The 25483-nt window shown below is 33.2% G+C and overlaps 1 protein-coding gene across 1 annotated transcript; it reads left to right on the plus strand.

The window, feature by feature from the left end:
- Nucleotides 1–4203: 4203 nt before the first annotated feature.
- On the plus strand, nucleotides 4204–19746 carry LOC139513195 (uncharacterized). Its single transcript, XM_071301478.1, has 6 exons — nucleotides 4204–4976; nucleotides 14938–15230; nucleotides 16347–16479; nucleotides 16880–17019; nucleotides 17885–18059; nucleotides 19284–19746. Exons 1-6 carry the CDS (start codon nucleotides 4244–4246, stop codon nucleotides 19541–19543), a joined length of 1734 nt encoding a protein of 577 aa, XP_071157579.1. The 5' UTR covers nucleotides 4204–4243; the 3' UTR covers nucleotides 19544–19746.
- Nucleotides 19747–25483: the final 5737 nt, after the last annotated feature.

The following is a 25483-nucleotide window of genomic DNA, read 5'->3' on the forward strand; positions in this document are numbered from 1 at the left end:
AGGGTTAGTAAAATCCATAGGGGTTGAGGCCGAACTTTCAAAGTCCGAATCCCCTATGGGTTTTATTCACCCTCTATGGTCCGTAGGGGGTCAGTAGATAACCGTATAAAGAATTTATCGTTCACTGTACTTCTGCTGCGTTTTGATGAAAAATAATCAATTAATTCTTTATTTTCAAAACAAACAAAAAACAATTTTGGTTATGGCAAATACATAAACAAAATAAACATAATGAGGGCCCTCATGGGATTTTGATTATGTGATTACTTGGCCGTTTTTTTAATGATTATTTGATTATTAAGCCATATATTTCATGATTATTTGATTACCTAGGACTGTATTTTTAGTTTATGATTATTTGATTACTAAAGATAAGCAAATATTTAATGATTATGTGATTATATTGGCAAAAAAATGGTGATTATGTGATTACTAGGACCCCCCCATGAGGGGCCTCCATAATGAAAACTAGACAATATTATAATAGATATGATAAAAACAGTTATTGGTCTCATTTCCTCAGTTCTAATGACTCTTTAATAAAAGAAACAACTGCTTTCACATCATTTGGTGTTGATGTATTTAGTATAATCACGAGTTTATCAGAAAATTAAGTGTATTAAAATTTACATATTTTTGTATATGAGCCAGTCCAAGAGTGTGCATAATTATTGGTAGTAGACTTGTGATTTAAAAACACATTTACTTTTCCTCATATCCTTAAGCTATGAGCTTCACGCACCTGAAAGTGTTGAGACCCCCCCCCCACCCCTTTAATGAACTAATTCATATATTTCTATCATTTTCAAAGTACAGTTTAAATGGCTTGATTTGCCGATTTGATTATGTTAACCCCGGGTAGCAGTGGGGATAAGGCTCTCGCTCACGATGCTGATATCAATGCAATCAAACCGGGCAACGGTTCGAATCCCGTGCTGTGACGGTTGACTTTATATAATATTTCATTTGAGTCTTTATTTTATTTTTCATTTACATGTTGTACTGTTAAATCAATCATCCTTAATCAGAACGATAGTTGTATGTGTGAGTGTATGCGAGTGGGCGAGAAAGGGGTTTTATTTTTACCTTATGTGCTTGTTATGAGCCCTATGATTAGGAAATAAAATATCTTTATCTTTATCTTATCTTACAAATCTGATTATTCAGTCAATTGTGTGTTCACCCTCCCCCTTTTCTCCTTTGATATAAAGAGTTTCAATGAATAACAAAATAAAAAGAGACAATTACGCAAGAGACTTCTTACCCATGAAAACTTAAAATTAAGGAATAACAGTAGTAAAACTGCATTTGCCACCGTCAAATCTACAATTGACGGTGGCAACTCTTCAACTACAGTACTATTATTCTGATTCTAATGCATTACAAAAAGAAATAATACGATAAAACTTGAAAAAAGGTCTAAATTTGACAAATAAAAAAAATCCGCGAAACTTCATAAATGATCTTTTTTCCACTTCGTCTCCACGTTATTTTCATCCTGAAAATTCAATCTTTATATGTTATTTTTTTACACTTAAGGCGGGATTTGGTGATTAATAACAAATCAAATCAAATCAAATCAAATATTTTATTGTCATATAAACTTTACAGTTTGTGACCAACATATATTAATACAATAAACACAATACACATAAATACATACATATTAAACATACAAAATATCAACAGCATTAAAATTTATAACAACAAACAAGTTGTTAAGAGTCCCCTGCCCTCAGTTCTAATGACTGTTTCAAGAAGGATCCTAACTTATTTGTTTGTAAAGGTGATGATGGATTTAGTAAATAATGAATTTTTTCTTCTTCATTTTAATTATTAAAGTTATTATTTTCTGTACATATGTGATGAAAAAAGTCATTTCTTAGAGTTTTATTATACTCACAATATAGTAAACAATGTTTCTCATCCTCTAGTATTTTACATTTATGGCAAAGACGTTCCTCTCTTGGGATTTTAAAATATCTCCCCTTTTCAATCAAGAGGGAGTGATCACTTATTCTAAATTTAGTGATCAATCTCCTTATCTGAAAATTAGATGTATTTAGATAATATTCTAGTTTGTAATCTTTTTTAAGTTTTTTATAGAGAAAAAATTTACTTTTATCATCGATGTTTTGAAATTTATTTTGAATTAAATCTTCATATCTATTTTTCATTTTTAACTTTATATCGTTTTTTATTTTATTTACATCTTTTATGTCCTTACAAGTAGAAAGAATATTAAGGTCAACGTTAGTCTCTTTAACAATATTTTTAGCATATGTATACCATGAGTAAGTTCCTGTCAAATCTAGAGACTGTGCTAGAGAAAAAACTTCCTTTAACAATGGATTAATATTATTATTATATAGTCTAGCTAAATATAAAAGGGTTTGTGTTTTAATAAAGCATTCTATAGGCAATCTTCCTAATTCAACTCTTGTTCCTAAATTGGATGCATTTTTTCTTATCCCTAGAGTAGATTTACAAAATTTAAGATGCATATTTTCTATGGGGGTTTTGTCTATAAAATCAAGTTGATTAATTTCTTTTCCTGAAGTTAAGGCTCTGCTTTTGGCTCGATGAAAAGAAATATATGTATCCAAATATGTTACTTCTGAATTATAGGTCATAATTGGTTTTACTAAAGAATCAAAAAGATTATTTGCTACTTTTATAGGTAGACTATTCAATGATTTAGTATATGATTTTATTGCAAAAAAATCTTTTTTTGCTTTTTTTGTCAGCTCTAAAGTACTTTGTGATAAATTTCCATTACATTTTATCAACATTCCCAAAAATGAATATTCTGTTACACTCTCTATGGCTTTATTCTCATAGTAAATATGTGATGTTTCACTTTTATGTTTTGACTGACTAAAAATCATGGATTTAGTTTTGTTTGTATTCAAAGAGAGTTGCCATTTGTTACAATATAATTTGACGTTATTTAAACTGTTTTGTAGACCCTCTTTTGATTCTGACAGGATTAAAAGATCATCCGCAAAAAGAAGGCATCCTACCTTACTATTTATAAGCTTAAGGGGACTTGAATCATTTCCCTCAAAATTTTTTACAATATCATTAATAAAGACATTAAATAAAGTGGGACTTAGTGTGTCTCCCTGTTTAACCCCTCTAGCAATATTAAAATATTCTGATACATAATCTTTATATTTTAAAGATGATTTAGTATGTAAGTATTGTTGTTTTATAACTCTATAAAAAGACTTGCCAACTCCCATTTTACATAATTTATAAAGTAAAGCAGTTCTCCATACTGAATCAAAAGCCAATAACAACTTTCAAAGATCGAGATATATCATTACAGTTATAGTAATCATGTTTATATTAAGGATTATCATTTCTAATTAATCTATAAAAAAAAATTGTTACCGAAATTATAAGAATACGGCACGATGTTACTGACAAAACAATATGGCGTATAGATAAATAGCGCAGGTAAGGTCTAGTTCTAACATATTATTACACTGAGTGGTGTAACGGTTTCCAGTCCCGTTAGTATATAATAGTCCCAGATATTATAAACTATGTGTTTTCGAATAGTAACACACATTTCTAGAACACAGTGTGAATGTTCCAGAAGTGTTACAAGGCTTGGAACGATTAACGGCGTACAATTTAGTCTAAGAGCACTAGGACATGTTCCAGATTCAAACAATATAGGCGTTAAAGGAGTTCACACTATTCATTCAAGAATAGCACACATAGCGTTCGAAACATGCTTACATGATTTTAAAAATTGGGACACCAATGTTAATATTTAGAACACTGTTATGCGTTCCAGAAGTGTTTTAAAGGGACGTTCAAAAAGTGTTTAGATTCTTAACACTTTTATATACAAAGTATAGGCGTGAAAAAAACTGTCAGTGTTCACCTTTAAGTATCTGTTTAAAATAGGGAGAAATATTAAATAGCAAATTGATACCTAAAAAAGCTGTATGGGAGAAAGTTTTCTTGTACCCGAGTAAATTTTCAGTGGCGGATCCAGAAATTTTTATAAGTGGGGGCCCAATGACTGGCCTAAGAGGGGCCCGCTGCAGTCGCGCTTCAGTGATTCCCTATATATGCAACCAAAATCCCTCCCCTAAATCCGCCTCTGATTTTTGGTCATAGTTACATATTCTCAGAACAAAATGAAGCTGTAAATGTAACAATAATATAATTACTTGTTATAGAACACCAAGAAAGGAATTTATCGACCATAGTAAATGAAAGATCAATGCTTTTTAGAAGAGATGGCACTTCCTCAAGTAGAAACAGAAGTAGAAACAAGCAAACAAAACAGAAAACATGGACAGGAACGTTTGTCTGTCTCGCAAACAGAAAACAGTCAAAAATACCAAAAGGAACAGAAAAAACAGTTCTTTTCCGATGCGGTTTAGGTTTAAGACGGATTACTGCCAATCTTAACTTCACTGCTGAACAGTTGTTTAATGCAATAGAAGATATATACCCAAAACTTAAAGGATCAGGAGGTTTTGAATTTCTTAGATGCGGTCAAAACTGTAGAGATCTACAAGTCATAGACTGCAATTGGTGTCCAGTTGAACTAAGAAATAATATGGGGTCGCAGGCTAAAATATACTTGAGACCAGTCCAGAAAGACCTAGAAACTTCACCATTGCACGAAGAGGTAGAAACCATTCAAACGGAGACATGTAAATTCTGCAAACGAAACGTAAACCTTCGTGAGTTACGAGATCATATCAAGTCATGCGGGATGTACAGAAATTTTGAGTTGCCTGACATTGACCCTCCTTCACCTGAACCGCTGATTGATAGAGCTGAGCCAGAAGACACCAATCTTTCGGTAGGTGTTTCTCTTGATGTTGGGACTAGAAACGAGGAGTCGCAGATTGAAATAGATGAGCCAGAAGACGCTATTCCTCCGTTAGGAGTTTCTCTTGATGTTGGGACAAGAAACGAGGAGCCGCATATTTCAACTGAGACAGGTAATCACTTCAATGGAAGTTATGAATAAAATAATTACCGTTCTCCTCAAAACAGTGTTAAGGTCACAGGCACTTGTTTCAGTGATTTTTTTGTACGGGTATGTGGTTAAGGCACAGAGGCTTGTTTAGTGGGTCAGACGAGGTTTTGTTGTCAATGGCAATCGCTATCCTATATTGGTTTTTTTTTCATACAGGATAGCGATCGCCATTGACAGTAAAACCTCGTCTGACCCACTAAACAAGCCCCTGTGGCTAAGGTGGCTCAGGTGTCCTCCTCCATCTTGGATTTTGAAGAAGCAGATAACTTTGGTCTAGATATTTAATGTGCAAATTTTGAGAGTTGTATGTAATTAACATACACTATAACAATATGTCATTTTACCAGACCACGGTTTGCGGAAGTAGTCAAGAAGACAATATTATGTTTTTCAGGGGTTGACAGGATACACGTGATAGTTGTTAGTTTCAACTTCAATATTATTATGCAAGCAGATGTAATAAACAATGATTTCATACATTTTTTTGTTTTTTTACACTTTATATAGGGCTTTATTTATGATCTTGTTCCACAGTGCACAATTCTTATTCTACATATTTCACCTTTATCAAAATTAGGAAATCTGTTTGGTCGTCCCATTTTGTTGTAGGGATGTTTAGATTAAGTGTCGAGTTAATATGTATATTATTTTGTGTTGTCTGCGAGAAACAAATCATTTTTCTGATCTAGTAACTAAATTCAAAACCAATATAGATAATGTTAACATATATATTTTATTGAACTGTGTAAATTAATCGGAATGCGAATGACAACATGCACCTACAATTCTTTTGTTTGTTTCCCGTTTCGGTAACACATGACATTTGCGCGGGAACTTCTTACATAAACATCGTTTTTGGATTATTGAAATATGTATGTGAAACGTACTGTAACAGTTATTGATTTTTGGAGGTAATGTGATATTATTTATTATTCAATAGTACATAATTTTACGTCAGGTTTGTACACATTAAGTCTCTGGTCAGTGGCGGATCTAGGGGAGGGGGGATTCCGGAGGTTGCACCTCCCTTTTTTGTTGACGATCAATTCATTTGGATAGGGATATCAGTTGGAACTGACCTTTTATCCTGGGTTAGTATCCCCTTTTAAAAATGGCTGGATCTGTCTCAGCTAGTCAAGTCAAAACCGAAATACATCAGTGGCAGATCTATAGCCATTTTGAAAGGGGGGTCCAACCATGTCCCCATTCAAATGCATTGATCACCCCACAAAAGGGGCGATTCCAACCGGGAACCCTCCTGCTGGATCCGCCACTGCACACTACTCAGACCTATGTTATTTAGTGAGTGATGCGAAAAAACTCAATTTACATTTAATAGGTCCCCCTTTTTGAAAAATTACTAAATCCGCCTCTGCTTATCCTGGGTGAGGTCCCCCTTTTAAAAAATGGTTGGATCTGTCTCAGTTACTCTAATCTAAACTGAAACACATCAGGCCATTTTGAGAAAAGGGGGGGGGGGTCCAACCATGTACCCATTCAAATGCATTGATCACCCCAAAAAAGGGGCGGTTCCAACTGAAAACCCTCCCCTGGATCGGCCACTGCACATTACTTGGACCTATGTTAGATCGTTACATGTAATTACTGAAGTGATGCGAAAACAACTCAATTTACTAATAAACTCCCTTATTAAAGAAACTTGATATAAAAGTAAACATGTTCATTTTATTTTGCTGTGTGAAATTGCTTATGCGGGAAAGACCCATTACAACCTGACCATAGAGGAGACAACAGCTGAAGGCCACAATGGGTCTTCAATGCAGCGAGAAGCTCCCACACCCGGAGGCGTCACAACAAACCCGTTCTAGAAATAATTTGTGAATGAAATTGGTAAATACAATTATTCTTGATCTTCATACAATTTAAGGGCATTTCCAAATAGTCCTAAATATACATTGTGTAATGCTTTATGCATCTGAAAAGGGTTGAAAATAACACTGAAAAATCATCGTTTTTCCTCTAGCATAGTTTGTACGTGCAGTATAGGTGTATTTTAAAGGCACAACAGTGAAGCCGCCGTATAATACTTCAATCGAACCGATTTACTTTTTGAAGTTTAATTACTATACTATATATATAAAAATATTAATTTTCGCGAACCATTTAGGTCACGGAAATTCCAAAATATGGCATCAGTAAGGAGAGTTGTACAAATAATGTGAATACACAAAACCCCCATCCAATTCAGCTTTAACTAAAAGTATTCATCATTTTCTATTTTATATGTACTAACAATATTCCATTTTTCTATAATTTTGATTAAAATGTGCAAAAATCTGAGTTAGAATAGGTCGAATGCCCCAAATAAACATTCCCGGATTGGTTGAAGCACTGTGGCGTCGATGTAAAGCATAGCAAGCCTCGAAGTAAAGCACACGCTTCACAGGAATAATTATGGAGAGTTTTACAAATAATGTGAATACACAGACCCTCAATCCAATTTATGTATTGCTAAAAATAATCAAGTGTTCATCATTTTCTGTTTTGATTATGCTAACAACATTTTATTTTTTCTATAATTCCATTTGAAATATGTGAAACCCCGCAATGAAAATAGATAGCCTCAATGATGTAAAAGCAACCCAAAAAATTTCCATTAATATGTTAACATCTTGAACTTCGACCCCTGGGTTCAAAGGGTTAATAAACCGATTCACAAATAGAGATATCCTTTCGCTCAAGTGAAGTATACAGGCAACTTCGTTTACAGAAATATATACACACTTTATCAGTAATATATTGTCATGCTTCTGCATATCCACGTTTTTTTGTATGCTGAACTTCAGTCAAATTCAATTCTATTCAAACTTTATTACGTAAAGCAATAGGAGTAAGAATATTTTTTGCGCCAATTTAACCGTGACCAGCATCATCGTCAGTATCAAAATTGTTTATCGTCATCATCAATGATCATTGTGAAATTTCACTGACATAGGGTTTATTAATATAGAGTAATTTTGGTAAGTATGGCTTATTTATGTTAAAGTTCTCCAGATTTGCTTCTCTAGACATCTTTGACGGTCAGTTTAATCCCATTTATCTCAATATTATCCCCGATGACAGAAATGTCAACCCGACCTATTCGTGTCAAAAGTGAAAATCTAATCTATTTGATGAACTAATTTCTTCTAAAACTGTACATGCATTATTTCTGTATTATTTGATAACCAATCACATTTGCATGATAACGGGTACTCTTTGAGCGAACTGTCTAGTGTACTGCAAGATCGATGCAAAATGTGACGTCAGTGAGTGATCAGGTGACATTATTATTTGTAAACAAACCAGCTCCTCGTGTAACACGTGTCTCAGTCTGAACTATACATTCAAAGTGCAATCAATCTTTCAATCGCTATTTTATGATATTTTTGTGTCTTTTTTTGGTTTGCATATCAGTAGTCGAAGTAAACTCAAGGTTATTATATAAAATTATTTGTCTCTTTTCGTCTGTAGTACATGCGTTTGAGGTCCGGTTTAATTTGTACGCATGAAATCTCTAGTCTAAAAAAAGCTAGTGATAGAACCTTAACCAGATAAGCAACTGTCTAGGGCCAAGTAAGGAAGGTGAAAAAAACCAAGTATTGGTACTATTACGCAGAACCATAAACAGATGCATAGACAGACCCAGGGGGTGGCAATGGCGGATCCAGAACTTTTCATAAGGTAGGGCCCGCTCCAGTGATTCCCTATATAATCAACAAAATTTTTCCAACGAAAAGGGGGGGGGGAGCACTGGCAGACCTATTTGGAAAATCACCGTGATTTTTGTAAAAAAATCGGTGTTTTTTGGCCAATCTGCGCGGAACGGATAATAAATAGAGGTTCATCGTAAATTTTCCGTTTTACAGAATATTTTGCGGTTCTCCGGAGATTTTCCGTGTCTCAGGGAATTATCCGTTTGTCCGATAAAACGGGTGTGTATTGAGTCATTGATAGAACCAGTGATGCCTGAGCGACGGTTATTAAAAGGTCGGTTGTATAATCCGTTATGCGTGAGCGACGTTCAATCATCAATTGATCGTTGTATAATCCGTGAAGTGTGAGGGACGGTTGTATTGAGGTACAGATTGTGATATATGTAGAAGTTTACAGAACTACTAGTATCATTAATCGATTGAGATATAAGGAATTTTCAAAAATTTATCACATAATGTTTCTGTAAATTTAGAGAGAAACAGATTATATATTTCTCGGGGTTAAAGGTTTACTTTTATGATGGAAAAATACATGTGTATTTCTGAGGACGCAGATCATTTAAACTTCATTGGCAAATAGGAATTTTTAAAACGGTCTTGATCACCTGCTGATCTATTAATCTTTCAGAATGAAATGCACATTTATACCTCTTGGGGTTGAAGGCATATATTAGCAAAATTAACAATATGCTACGATGAGATAATAACAAGTTGCGAATTTTAGTCCGAATGTGTATATATATATGAGCATATGGACATACATTCATCTTTATAATTAATCAGTTCATCTGTCATTTGTTTTATTAAATTACTTTTCAATTGTGGTATAAATACAATTTTATCATTGTGTAAGACGATTTGAGAATAATGCTTTCATCGTAAATACTTCAGAAATTATAATTGATTCAAGAACCGTTTATTGGAACAAAAATAAAATGAACGGCCTGGAGGAAGTTCTAACCTTAGTTGATATTAGGGGTCAATTGGTATAGCAGTATGTTACGTAATACAACGATCGTCGATGCATAATATGCATATGTATGTATATAGTATGCATGCAACTGGATTTCGACAACTCGTGGGTTGTCTTTTAGACAAAGAAGTTCCATTTTAAAGATATGAAAGTACGTCAATGCACGTCTTGTAAACTAATCTGTTACTTTTTGAAATTTAAATAAGTTATATTTAAAAGATTGAATGGTTATTTCACACGTATCAAAGTTCTTCTGTCATCATTACTGTTTTTCAATTATCTTTTGAGAGTTCGATCTTAAAACTAAGTTCGTCCTGACATTTATGGAATATTTGCCACTGGAAGTTAAACAACCAACAATCAATCATCTTATTACAAAATTTAAAATATGCCTGAGCGATAATATTCTTTTAAATTTTAATGTGAAAGACAGTTTCTCCATTTATAAGAAGGCACTTCCAGGTCTAATGTTAAGTGTATCTACATCCCGGGATTGAGATTTATTTACTATACTAGCAAAAAAAAAAAAAAAAGAAAAGAAATGATGATACGTTTTTTTTTAATAATTAAATAATTAACGTTAAAAATATATGTAATTAACTTGATCTAAAACTTGACCTCGCTCATAATAGAGAATGTTAAAAATCAATTGTGTCGACTGCACGGGATTGTCCAACGGCGGGAAATACCCTGTAACTATAGGTGATGTTACTGACCGATTGTGGAATGTCAACTCAGGGTTAAAGTGATGTGTAATGATTGTGCGCTTGAAAGTTGAGGCTCTAGTAGGTTCATTTCAATTGATAATCGAAAATCTAAAATCATTTTTTTTTCAAATCAACGATGAAGTTTTAGATATTATGGAAGGGATTTTTTAAGGACAACGGAGGTACCTTAAAAGTCTATAGGAAAATATACAAATAAAATAATATAAAACAATTTCGAAGGTCACAACTTGTATCTTATAAATCAATGATAAAGCAACTTCATCAGTATTAACAGTTATAAGATTGCAATCAGATGACTTTTAATTTTGTTTGTGTTTCAGGAGTGGGAGTGTATAAGATTACCTTATATTACAATGTTTGTTTATATTGCTTGACCCTTATGGGTGTAAAAGGGGGCGGACACCGTGTCATTCCCCCTTTATAGCCGACTGAGAAACTCAAAGGACTGTTTAGGCAGTCAATGTCGTCAAAAGCTTCTATGTGTTGTATAGCCAGTCATTGAGTCAGTGTCGTTAAAAACTTCCATGTATATCAATCAATCAAATCAAGACTATTAAAAACTCTCATCAACGCCATTCCCCACTAAATCCGGCTCTGGTTCTATTAATTTCATTACTTCTGCAACATACTAGTATCGGGAGCATGTGAGTATGGTAGCACTCCGTAGATAGGTCTGTAGTTTTGCATGTATGACAATAACAGTTTGCCTAACGTATTAGAAGGCCAGGGTTGGAAGGTTATTCAACATTATGTGGCTCAATTGTAACTATATTTTCTGTGAAGTGCTACCTAAGCCGTGGCCTGGTAAACCCTACCCATTTTTTTCAAAGGATTTTCCAATAGCACATCGAAACACTTCCAGCATTCTATATTTTTTTCACCAAAAAAATTGTACCTCAGCATAATACAGGTCATGAGGTACATTTGTTTGAGGAGGGGGTTTCAATTACTGTTTAATTTCCTGTTACTACGAATTTTCGGGATTTTTGTTCATCAGATTTGCCCTGTTGTCTTTTCTTTTAACTCCGTGTAAACCCTCACACGCGATGTTTACAGAATTATTTGTTTGAAAAATTAAATTTGTTGTATTACCTCTTTTATCAAAATAATATTTAGTTAGCTTTATTAGCGCCTTTTCAAAGTCCAAGCATTGAACATTGCAAACACATATAGATATTTTCAAATGAATTAGAAAATATCTTCCCAAATCGACAGAACGAACAGAGAGATATTTGCCACTGGTCTTTACCCAGTTAACGATTCACTCTTAAATGCATTTCTCAAAAAACGATGAGAAACAGAAAAAAACCAGACTATATCTTTTGGATAAACAGCCAAGGATATTTCCAGACATGAATATAACTGCATGGACTATCGCTTACAAGTTTTGTGACAGAACAGACTTACAACTTTACTATAGTACATGTACAGTGCTTAGAACTCTCATAATTTTACTCCAGTTTACAAAGTGCATTCTTTTATGTTTTATGATAACAGAACTGTGTTTTATCAAGGTTTATCATAACTCGTATGGTTTTATTATAACTGATTTCTGAGGAATATGTTTAATAATGTAAACTTTATTTAAAGATACGTTTTTTCCAATTGGCGCTAAAGAAAAGCACCATATGAATATTCATGAACCTACAACGATTGCTCAAAATCGTTATTTAAAAATCCTGTTTGTGAGATGTAGATTCATTTCAATACCGAAATTTCGTCTATATATTAAGTTTCACAAGTGTATAACACGGAGAAGCTATCAGAAGGTACATTACTCCCATTTTGTTTGGGTGTGAACCATCGATGTTTACAGCAATATCAAAGAATAAGATGATGATGGTAGAAAGAACTATGGGCGTCATGTGGCAAATATTACATGCATATCGGACCATGAGTTGTCAATCTGTATGAAAAGATTTCCAATACAACCATATTATTGAGAAGGAATGTTTATATGCTCTCGTACTAGTATTACAGGGTTCTTGTGTCGTTCACCTTAGACACACATCTTTTTAACGATGTTTAAAAAAAAAGACAGAACCAATTTAATGTCATATATCCCTATTTTTTAATATAACTATAACAAGAATATCCCTATTTAGCGGACAAGCAGTTTATTCTTTTTTTCTGTTATTGAATATTGAATACCAAGAAGGAAAATAAATCCCGAAATTAATTTGAAACTTTGATACTCAATAGTTTTCCAGCAAAATATTCACATCCCTTGGGGATAATTAGTGTTTGTCCAGTGGCATATATAACATGCATGTCGGAACAGGAAATTTTGCATAATGTACTTTCAGAACCATGTTCACATCATTATACATTATAGCCAACAATTGTGATGACAACTCCTTCCTTTGTTCGAGAACAATATTGTTGAAATAGAAATCTGTGATTTTACTATATCCATAACTTCGATGAACCCAAAGCAAGTTAAATATCGACCTGTATTTAATTCAAATAAGTTCTCTTCTTCTTCTTCTTCGTCCATCGACATCCCATGATAACATACTGTTGTCATACGAGGACTAGTTTATTTACAAAACTTTTAACCCAAATAAACAAAATGTATGTGTCTTTCTTATGTTCAATGTAAAAATGTATATAATTTTGAATTGCAACTATCTATAGTTCCGTAACTTTCTATCAAGGCGTATAAAAGAATGGTCGATAACTGCGTATTGTTTGTTAAATCAATATTTCTTGTTTATATAAAAGATATTTACTATAAATATAGAAATTTGTGTGTTTCATCATAATAACAGCTGTAATTTCTCAAAAACGCCTTCTTTGTGTGTTTGATTAGAATTTTTTTTCAACTTTGCCAAATAAGGAGAGATAACTCAGATAAAGTAATTTTTACTTTTTGGAATTTTGGATCCTCAATGCTCTTCAACTTTTTACTTGTTTGGCTTAATAAATATTTTGATATGAGCGTCACTGATGAGTCTTATGTAGACGAAACGCGCGTCTGACGTACTAAATACCTTTTGAATTTACCTATTTTGAAAAGTAGCAAGAAAACAAGTTCGGTGACCCATTTTTCTTTTTCTTACCTAACAGTATGTTATAGGTGGCACGGTAGTATTTCCTGGCCCATAAAGGGTAATGATAGCCTTTTTAAAATTTTCACCACTTTCTAACACTCCAAAAAATTCTACATTCACAGTTAACTGAAGTACTTTCATTTTACTATTCAGAAATGAATTGAATATGTATCATGACCGTTTACTTTTTTTGCTATTTTTAAAAACCTGAGGCAACTAGTACTTTTAGGTCTTTTACGGTGCAGTGAATACAAAATTTAAAAAATTTCTCAAAAATTCATTTTCATCTGTATGTAAAATTATTTCATATTTTTCTACGCGTGATTCATCCCTCAGTTTGGGAGAGTATGTTCAGTTGATTCTGTATTTTTTGTCCAATCACACTGTTTACATACATTTATCTAAGTAGGGTACACAAAAGAGCAACCTAAATTCTGGAATGCAAATACAACCGTGCCACCTATAAGAGCAATCTTCTTACATGTTATCTTAAAGTTCTTGTAGTACGTTTTCTTTTTATAACACAAAACTTTATTTTTCATGCATAATCTATACAAAATCTGACAACCTGTAGCGTGACAAAAAGGTCGGTATATAAAAAAAGCATGATAAAAACTTCATTTTGACAAGTTATAAAAAAAAATCTGGCAATTCTAATTAAGACGCCCTAGCCACCTTAAGATTAGAATCCAGTTACAAGCACTAGAAATTGCATCGATCAGTAAAATTACGAAGAAAGGCTAGAAAATAGTGTCCGTATAATATAATAGTGGAAGACTTCGACTTTTATATCTTATGGATCGTTATTCGATTGATAGAATGTCTGGTGACTGTGATTCATTGGATTTATTAAAATATCTCAAAGTAAGAAATTGTAACTGGAAGAAAAATTCTTGCAAAGTTTTATGAAGATCATTAGCTTACGTCATAAAAACTAACCAGTCAAACATCTTATCCCTTTCCTCCGCGGATTTTTTTTTACATACTTCATTCGCATAGAATTTTTTCAATAATAAAAAAATCAACAGGTTTAAAGTATTAATGCATTGCAGAAAAGAATATTTCATCAATGAAAATCCAGACTGATAATCTGATGAATATTCTTTTTATATTAAATACAAATTTTATAAGTCTGAAAAAGTTTTTTCGTAGGCAAGACGTTTCAACTAAGGCACTACACAGGCGTCTAAAGGCTTCATTAGGGAGAAAATATTTATCAGAAAAATGAACAAGCAGCCTAATCATTCGCCAGTGGAAACACTTATTGTTTCTTGTGCATTTTTTTTTTTAATTTTCATAGTTTTATTTGGTATTTCATGACATAGGATTCAAGCTTGTGGGTTGTTCCTCGCGGACTCCGTCGTCCAACCCATTTAATGTCTTGAAAATGATTTAGATTCCCGCTTATGCTCAATATTTGATTGTCATGTATTTTAGATTATTCTATTTTCAGATTCATCAAGTTTCAATGCAGTTTCAATAGAGCAACAATTTGAACAAATAGTGGAAAAAATAATAAAGTTTTGCAAAACCAATGATGTAGTTGATCCTGTAGAAATTCTTAGAAAATATCAACAGGAAATGGTCACAGGGAGAGCCCTGGAAATAGAAGATGTTACCCAGTGTGCTGAAGGGGACACCAATTTCATACTGATAGACAGATTTAGCCTTCTTAACACTGCTATGGATGAAATTGGGTCACTCTCAGATTTGAGAGTGACACTAGAAGTGCAGTTTAATAATGAAGTAAGCTTCACTTTATATTTCTCAGTAGGAAAAATACTAGAGGGACAGTCAAGCTCATAGATCGAAAATAAGATGACAACCCCATGGCTAAAAAAGAAAGAAAAAAAAACAGATAATTAATAGTACACCAGACACAACATAGAAAACTAAAGACTAAGCAACACGAACCCCACCAAAAACTGGGTGTTATCTTATGTAGTTTTATAATAAGATATGATTTGATATGATGTGTGGTGTTTTAACGCCGCTTTTAAGCACCGCATTTGGGCGATTTCGTGGAGTCCAGTTTCTAATGGTGGAGGTCGAGGAAGCCGGAGTGCCCGGAAATAATCGTCCGTCCTACGATAGGAAAACTGACATTCCTAGTCAATTGCTGTTGTTGTCTTCTCTATGGTCAGGTTGTTGTCTCTTTGACACATTCCCCATTTCCATTCTCAATTTTAATGAAAGTTGGAGTCGAATGTACCTGCACGAGCGGGGTTCGAACTCGCAACATCAGTGTTGACTGGCTAGTGATTTACATAGTAACTACTTTAGAATAGACCACTCGGTCACCGATGCCCCTTGTTTATAAGATATCTTATATAGAAACTTAAAATTTATAATATATTCTAAGTGATTTATGAGATATCTTACTAATATTTGGTTATAGGATATGTCATATAATTTTATTTATAAGATATCTTATAAACTATACAATATATCTGTGACCTGTGTTTTGCAGAAATAATATAAGCATTGTGTATAAGTTTGATAAAATTTGTGTGAGGCAAACTCAACTTAAAGAAGGTAAACCAATTTTTTCTGATAACATTCCTTCACCAGTCACGTTTAATGTACCTAATTTGGAAAATCGGAAACTTCATAATTTCGCATCTATGAATTTTTGCACACCTCTTCTAATTTGAATTTCTCACTTAAATGTAGCCAATGTTCTCAAAATGATTATTCATGAGTACCTGCAAGTCGAAGACATTAAGCATGGAGTTCCCGACATTTTTAACAGTGCCGAGTAGTCCTGAAGACATTGAAAATGTGCACCTCCTGTTCAGGCCAAATTTGAAAATATTCATTATGGATCTTTCATTTAAATATTTTTATGTTTTCAAAAAATAGGTTGCTTTAGATTATGGAGGCCCCAGAAAAGAATTCTTCAGACTACTTATGCAAGCAATAAAGGAGAAGTATTTCGACAATGGGCTCAGAGATTTATTGGCAGATCAATACCTATTTGTTGGAAAAATATTTGGTAAGCGTAATCCGTTAATCCGTTTGTATCAATTTCAAGTTTTGTACCAATAAGAAAACAAACGTGACTGCCATAAACAATTAACGGTTTTGTTTGATCCACACATGAACTTCGTTTATGCTTCAACCACAAGAAGAGAAATTCTTAACAGTACCATGTCTTTCAGAAATTATTTGAAATACATATTGCTGCCATAGACAACCATTGTTTCTGATTGCAATGAGATAATTTGAAAAAAAATAATTCCCGAATATCAAGCAAAATTTAATAGATATATTTTAGACAATCAGACATATGTATTACCTAGATCAACCACTTGCATTTTTCGTTTGGAAAATATATGAAAGCCAGTCTACTTTGTTGTAAAATTAAATGTTTTTTCTTTCTTTTCTCATTCAAGCATTAAGTTCACATCAGAATGGAAAACTGCCAACTTTTCTTGAATCTGCTGTTGTGGATGAATTGTTCAACAATACTGACAGTAACTCAATATGTATTACAAATCTACGACAAGGAATGGATGCTTTAGGATTTTATACTGTAAGTGGGAATTTGCACTTAAAGATGTACTGACATATTTTAGAAAATTAGTGCAAGTGTTTCGTGATTATGAAATAAATACATGTATGATGTATTTTAAAATTTAATATCATGTAATTGATTGATTGAAAACTAACTCATTTGTTCAGACATTCAGATGCACTTTGAAGATATGAAACATGTATCAGTTTGTTTTGACACCAACTGTTATTCGCGGGTGATTGATTTTACATTACCGGTAATAAATCGGGATCTTCGTTATTTTCCATCATTTAATCAAGTGAAAGTTTCTATCTGTCTTTTATTGTTTAAACTAGATGTGTCGAAACGACACGAAAGGCCCCGTCTCAAACAGTTGAAAAATCTGCAATTTCAATAACACAGATAGACACAAACATGATATTAAAAATCAGCTCTACATCTGAAAGCGTTTAGAAAAAAAAATCCGTATAACTGTGATTTTCAACAAGTTATCAAAGTTCAAAGCCCGTAATTTCGGCAAAAATTAGCAATGCAGAACATAACTTAAACTGAATCTGTATCTCGTCATTGTTAACTAACATTCGAAAAATCAAGCCAATATCTGAAAGCGTTTAGAAAAAACTGATAAAACATTATTTGCTTGCCTTTCAAGGGCAATTACTCTTACGAGGAGTTGCCCGACAATTTTGACTCAAAGTAGACTTTAGTAGGCCTTATCATAAGGATAATATCAGCAATTGGAAGTTTCTTTCTATCTACATGTATCAGAGTTTTAAAAAAGGACATATTTTTTTCACTTTTCAAGGGCAATAACTCTATCAAGGAGTTGTCCATACTAACTTCTAATATCTATTGAAAACCTTTTACTTTTGTTTATTGATAGATTCGCACGGCATTACCAAGTCTAGTGTTTTTATTTCAAAACAACACGCCTGCATTAACCATGAGAGGGATTCTACATGTGTTGAAAGCCCAGTTTAGTGAAGAAGGCAGTAATGCCTATTCTTTTGAAAAGCTGGTATATTGGGCCTTTGTGAGATATCTAAGAGAAGTTGGAAGTGAGTTTAATAGTCCCAGACTGAACCGAATACTTATATAATGTATTTTGCAACTCTTGAACAGTTTTTTTTTCCATTTTCCCCCCTGCTTTATTACAATACATGGTTAGACATTTTGTGTTAAGCTAGATAATTTTGAATTGTAATTCATGGTACAGGTAGTTAAGTATAATATAGCTGCGATCCTTATTTTTATCTCCCTGTGATTTTTGGTCACTGAGGCGAATGTACGGAAGCCGGTTAGTGTCAGGGTAGAGTTTTAATTTTTAAGTCATTACAACGACTTAGCTAACTTGTTTAAACGACTTAGCTAAGTTGTTATAACGACTGAGCATATTTATCTTGTTATAAAAACTTAGCTAACTTGTTTTAACGACTTATAGCTTATAACAAGTTAGCTAAGTTGTTTAAACGAGTAAGTTAAGTTGTTTAAACAAGTTAGCTAAGTTGTTTAAACGAGTTAGCTAAGTCGTTCTAACAAGTTAGCCAAGTTGTTTAAACGAGATAGCTAAGTTGTTAAAACGACTTAGCTAAGTCGTTATAACCAGTAAGCTAAGTTGTTATAACGAGTTAGATTAGCTAAGTCGTTATAACAAGTTAGCTAAGTTGTTTAAACAAGTTAGCTAAGTCGTTTTAACAAGTTAGCTAAGTTGTTTAAACGAGTTAGCTAAGGTGTTTAAACAAGTAAGATAAGTCGTTAAAACAAGTTAGTTAAGTTGTTTTAACAAGATAAATATGGTAAGTCGTTATAACAACTTAGCTAAGTTGTTTGAACAAGTAAGCTAAGTCGTTAAAACAAGTTAGCTAAGTTGTTATAACAAGATAAATATGCTAAGTCGTTATAACAACTTAGCTAAGTCGTTTAAACAAGTTAGCTAAGTTGTTATAACAAGATAAATATGCTAAGTCGTTATAACAACTTAGCTAAGTCGTTTAAACAAGTTAGCTAAGTCGTTATAACGACTTAAAAATAAAACTCTACCCTGACACTAACCGGCTTTCTAACGAATGTATAACTATCCAGCGGTGGAAGTGACATTGTAATCTTTTCGATAGCGTACTATATAGACCTCACAGAGCAAATTTATACCAAACAATGTATCTTAAATTGTCCAGTTTTAGATTTCTGTAAGATATACAATACGTGTATATTATATTTGAAATAGGTTTGTTTCTTGGTGTGTTTTTTTTCAAAATTCTAATTGTCTTATTATATCATTTAAGGTGGACGACGAAGTGCTGTACGCCTGGAAAGTGTCCTACAGTTTGTCACTGGAGCGACCGAGGAGCCTGTTTTGGGTTTTAAAATCCATCCTTCTATTACCTTCTATGAAGTGGAGACAACATTTTTACCAACAGCAAACACATGTATTAGTTGTTTAGGACTTCCTAGGCCATCTTACAATACTGGATTACCAGAGGATGCAGAATTGTTCAAAACCTATGACTACGCTTTTACGAGCACATTTTATGGCCTGAAATAGGCAAAAAACTTACTTGTTCTTCTGGTGTTGAAACAGTTTTAATTTTATATCATTATTCAACCTAAAGGTAATAAGGTTTACAAGTATTGATTGTAATTGGTCTTTTGCTTAATTTTATGTTTCTAAATACAGAGTAGTTTGCTTATAATTATTGTAATTTTGACATAGTCCTTTCCAACAAGATTAAAACACAGTTCTGGCAATCCACCAATTTATTTTGTGTTCTTAAGACTTTAACATAGATCATCAATGAGTTATTAAATTTTGTACAGCAAATATCATAGTCTACAATTTCATAATTACGACTTTATGATTGCATACGCCTTCAGATATACATCAATACCATGATCTTGTGACCTCCAGTTCAATGGACAGTTCTGGCGTAATGTTTGAAGTTTATCGTTAGGTACAGAAACTGAAGAAGACAACAATTTTACCCCTTGCGTACCCTGGTCATTTTCAGTTTCATCGGGGTTATCGTCAGTTACTAATTCATCACTGTCAGGGAGAGGCTGTAATTTATCAACAGTATTGTTCATCACACTTGTGGTAAACATCTGCATAGGTGTTTTATGGACAGTTCTGATACGATGGTTCGCCCAAGCAGTTTTCCAAATTCCAAGTTTTTCATTTACTTTGTGCAAATAAACATGGTGCAGTGCATATATATTAAGTTTGTCTAAAGGATCTAATACTCCGATGTCTTCCATATAATAAAATAAATCATAATAGTATGACAAAACTCCAGCATAAACATCTCGCCAGAGACGCTCTATGCGCTGGTTATGAACACTTTTACAAGTTATCATGCTACCTCTACCTGAGCCTCTGTTTTTTATCATGTAATCTGCAATTAAAGTGTTCTCTCTACCCATATCTGAACGGACTCCGGATGGAAGTCCATATTTAGTAACACCTTTATACAAAGCAATTTAATAAAGTGCCTGCTTTGTTATTATCAACACACTCAAGAAAAGTAATCAAACGACTGAACCCATCGATACCACCAGCTATTATCATATTCCATCGTATAAGCTTGTGGTTCGTGTCTACATGCCACAATGTATTTGGAGATTGCACACTGTATGTTCTATGTAACCGTCCTTTTTTTCTTTCTAGAATACCTTTTTTGTCTAAACGGTACATGCTGTCTCGAAGTCTGTATCTTTGAACCTAGAATTGATTATTAAAATAATCTTATACATCAAGTTATTCGCGGGTTTGTTCTAGTAAATTAATAATATTAAAATGTTTAGTTGTCTGTATATACATATAAATAAAAAATCATTTATGTGGAAGAATGTCTCGAGAACGTTAGCAATATAAGGAACAATAAATCTGCATGCATGATTAAACATTTTTATGCGGGAAATACGAATGCCTACTCAAATCCATTCTATTAGAAAAAAATCGAATTATAACAGAAGAGTATCCACCATGCACTTACAATTAAAGTGTTCTCTAGAATAAAATTATATACAAATGCATGAAAATAATATATACATGTAACTGTAATATGCAAGTATTAACATGATTAATTAAGTAATGACTGTAATATTTTTTCTGTCTATGAAGAAATAACATAAAAAATTTGGTGCACACTGAATAACGCGCGTATATGTCGAAAAGACAGAAAAAATATTACAGTCATTTCTTATAATTAAATTCTAAATTCCATTTTAAACCGTTGAAAAACAGGAAAAAACGTTGATGACGTCACGGTCACATGACTAAATTATGACTATTGGCTGATACCAAAATAACGTCAGCCAATCAGAAGACGCGTTGCATCCAAAATTAAATTATTGTAATATAGAACAGATATATCATGTTGTGGAGGGGTATTTGCGAAAAATACCACTCGAGGGACTATGACAGTTCCAAAGCCGCTAGGTATCTGTTTAATTACACCGAATGGGTTTTGTTTGAAACTGTCTGTATATAATAGGGAAATCGTAGTACCGCGGAAATTTAACAATGAACTTACATACGCGTTAGTGCTTTTTGTAAAGTCATGGTATCTATGTGTGAACGTCATTATTATTCCATCTTTATATCGTACATTTGCATAGACGTATTTTCTTTCCACTTTATATATGACATTTTGTAAAAGTTTTCGGTTTAACTCAATCAAAAGTGCTTAATCATGTTGTCTTTTTCATAAAAGTGATAAATTGGTATTTGCGGCAAATTCACCGGCAGTGGTGAAAGGGAAAGAGGGACGAAAGATACCAAAGGGACAGTCAAACTCATAAATCTAAAACAAACTGACAACGCCATGGCTAAAAATGAAAAAGACAAACAGAAAAACAATAGTACACATGACACAACATAGAAAACTAAAGAATAAACAACACGAACCCCACCAAAAACTAGGGGTGATCTCAGGTGCTCCGGAAGGGTAAGCAGATCCTGCTCCACATGCGGCACCCGTCGTGTTGCTTATGTGAAAAACATGCAAATTCTTTTGAAAAATATTAGCATATGCGAAAAACACACTGGCTATCAACCAATCAAAATCTAACATTCTTTTATAAGGTGTAATTAATAACAATAAACCAGAGTATACTGATTTGCATCACTTCATAATGATAATCATTATGGTGAGGTTAAATTTCCTGTCATTATTTTATCATCCATGCACCAATTTGTCCCAGAAAAAAATTATATCTGTACATTAATCTCACTTTCGGGTATATATGTGTAATTTTTTTTTTCTGAGACAAGTGCTTGTCGGACCATCCACAAGAACTTGCGGTCATCTTATTTTCAGTACTTCAGTAATTTGATTATAGTTTGTTAATTATGTTGTACTGTAACATCACTGTCTCATGTTAGGGGAGGGTTGAGATCCCGCTAACATGTCTAACCGCGTCGTATATTCTGTATATGTGTGTCTGTCCCAAGTCAGGAGCCTGTAATTAATTGGTTGTCGTTTGTTGGTGTGTTACATATTTTGTTTTTCGTTTAATTTTTTTATTACTAATAAGGCCTTAGTTAATTCGTTTTAGTTGTTACACATTTGTTATTTAAGAGCCTTTTATAGATGGTTTGCAGTCTGGGCTGTGCTAATTGTTGAAGGCCGTAATGTGACCTATAGTTGTTAATTTCTGTATCAACTTGGTCACTTGTGGAGAGCTGTCTCATTGGCAATCATAACATTTTTTTTTAATTGACCATTTGGTATATGGCCGTGTTTTAAGCGACACGTACATACAGGTCACACATTAACTATTTGAATGAAACTAAATCGTAATTGTGTCCGTTTCTTACAATAGTTTATGTTACAATATTGCTCTTTTTAGTTGTGTTACCTGTTTTAACCGTTGATTTCTAGTATAGTGTTTTCCTGTAATTATTATGATTTTATGGTCTTTTTTGTTACACTTGAAACTCCTCTGATTGAGACCGAAAGCGGGTGAATGTAACCGAACCATATGTTTGTGTGACTGTCCCAAATCAGACACTAACTCGAAAGTGGTATCTTAAAAGAATTATTGAAAAAAATAGGTGTTAGTTGACTAAATGTCTTTGATTGCGCCTGTCAAGTTAATTCACTTTTTTTCTATATTCAATGTTATATAAAATAAACCCAGTGATAAGTGTTAGGTCACATTCAAGGGAAGGGAATGCGTTATTGTGGTTACGACAACAAGTTTTTGGTGGGGTCTTTAGTTTTCTATGTTATGTTTTGCGTAATATAGTTTGTCTTTTTCTGTTTTTGCCATGGCATTGTCAGTTTATTTTCGATATATATGTTATAATGCATTTTAAAGAGTTGTATGCTTCATGAGTTTAAATGTCATTTTGGTATCTTTTGTCCCTCTTTTGAAAAATATCCGTCGTCATCTGTGAATCAGGTATTCCATATCGGTCAACCATCTCGAGTTGGCGTCCGTAACATTTTTTCAATCTTATCACTTGAAACTCTTGGTTTGATAGCTTTGTTTTAAGCAATAATGACGATTAAGATTTGGAATGTAGGGTGGTTCTCAAAATAACAAATTGACTTGTATTCAGTTTTCAAAAATATATGTTGTATTTAAAGTGGTTCAGAAAATATTCCATTTTTTTCCCATTTAAATAAAAACTAAAAGTCAGAGAGCTTATATTCATCAATATAGTATAAATGCGTCTATAAAAATGAACGAGACTGTCTGGTGAATTATTTATACACTGTAATGAATCACTCACGATTTCAATTGTCTTGATATCATCCATTTTCGCTGGCCAAGGGTTACAGTTCAGTCCTCTCCTCTCCACCTTTTGGGGATTGAGCTAGAATTTCAGAGACACAAGGTAACGACATCTTTTGGTCGCAGTTGTACCTGGTTGCATCTAAAAAAAATCACCTTTAAGATGATCCCGTGTTAATGTAGAAATGTAACTAAACAATTGCTGATTGTACGACAAGCCTTTACCCCAAAACGTACAACAGTATTCAATGACAACTTTAAAGTCCTTAATTGACTTTTTGAAGTTCCTGGGTATGTTTCTTGCGCAAATGTTGGAATGATATCATATATTTGCAGTTCCTGCTTCGCGAAATTTGTAAACACTAGACAAAAATTATTTTTACACCTCTACATTGAAGACAGTTCAAGTGCTACCTTTGGTCAAAATTGATGATGTCGGAATGGGCGTGACTTTTATCCACCAGTAGATAGCACAGCATTGTTACCACAGATGATGGCTTTAATCTACAAATGGTTGATTGTTTTTTTTTAGTGTGAACTCACATTACTATAAGACGTGTCACGGTACTTATCTATTCCAAATTCATGTATTTGGTTTTGATGTTATATTTGTTATTCTCATTTTGTCTAATGCTTAGTCCGTTTCTGTGTGTGTTACATTTTGATGTTGTGTCGTTGTTCTCCTCTTATATTTAATGCGTTTCCCTCAGTTTTAGTTTGTTACCCCGATTTTGTTTTTTGTCCATGGATTTATGAGTTTTTAACAGCGGTATACTATTGTTGCCTTTATTGATCCGTAATCCTCGACTAGCAAATTTTGGTATAAACCAAAGATAAAATATTTCAGTGTATTCCTTAAAACTGGTGTGAGAACACCGATCACATGGAATTATTTTGTTGACAATCCTAAACTACATTCTAAACTTGATGACATGTGTTATCTCTAAATGTTTCATTGAAGACCTGTTGGTGACCTTCTGCTGTTGTCTGCTTTATGGTCGGGTTGTTGTCTCTTTGACACATTCCCCATTTCCATTCTCAATTTTATTAACCAAAATGACTAAAATGACTAAATATTGTTGTCAGTAAAATTAAAATAAATCAAACAATCTACCATAATCCTCAATCCAAAATAAATGATAATCAAACGAGAATAAACAAAAACGATTAACACACTGTTCAGAAACCAGTATAACTTGGGCACATACCTTTTCCTTTGCAATTCTAGAACATGTGTCTTCAAGTGAGCATTTTTGATTTTGAAAATGCAAATCGTAGCTAACAGGAAAAGTAATATATATCTTAAACGGCAAAAAAGTTGGAAAGCAGGGTCATAATGTGTTCGCTACTACAGGATATTAGCTACGGTAGCCACGACTGTTGGTTGAATTCCTCAAGAAAACAAACAAAAATCAGAATACTTTAACTAAGATAATGCATAGTTCAACAATGGCTTTCATTAATTTAATATAACTTATGGATCTGCCCTACATAAGTGTAGAGACTAAATAACGAAAGCCGGATTCCATACAATATAAAAGAGGGATATTACAATGCCATTTTAATTCATTTTTACAATGGTAAATCAGTTTTCTTTAAGCCTGTTATAATGTCTCTGAATACTGTGATATTGTCACCAATATATTATTATCAAATTTTGACTATTTACTACATAAGACTATCATTCATTTTAACGACGTGGATTTTTCCATATGCTTCATTTTCGCATTTAGAACATCCAATT

This window comes from Mytilus edulis, chromosome 1 (genome assembly GCF_963676685.1).
Source record: "Mytilus edulis chromosome 1, xbMytEdul2.2, whole genome shotgun sequence".
Classification (NCBI taxonomy): Eukaryota; Metazoa; Mollusca; class Bivalvia; order Mytilida; family Mytilidae; genus Mytilus; species Mytilus edulis.

Bases quoted from the DNA above. Each gene is read 5' to 3' on its own strand.
- LOC139513195 (XM_071301478.1), top strand. From the start codon at position 4,244: ATGCTTTTTAGAAGAGATGGCACTTCCTCAAGTAGAAACAGAAGTAGA. The intron at 15,231-16,346 runs GTAAGCTTCACT...TTCAAAAAATAG, and splicing joins AAGTGCAGTTTAATAATGAA to GTTGCTTTAGATTATGGAGG. The intron at 17,020-17,884 runs GTAAGTGGGAAT...GTTTATTGATAG, and splicing joins ATGCTTTAGGATTTTATACT to ATTCGCACGGCATTACCAAG.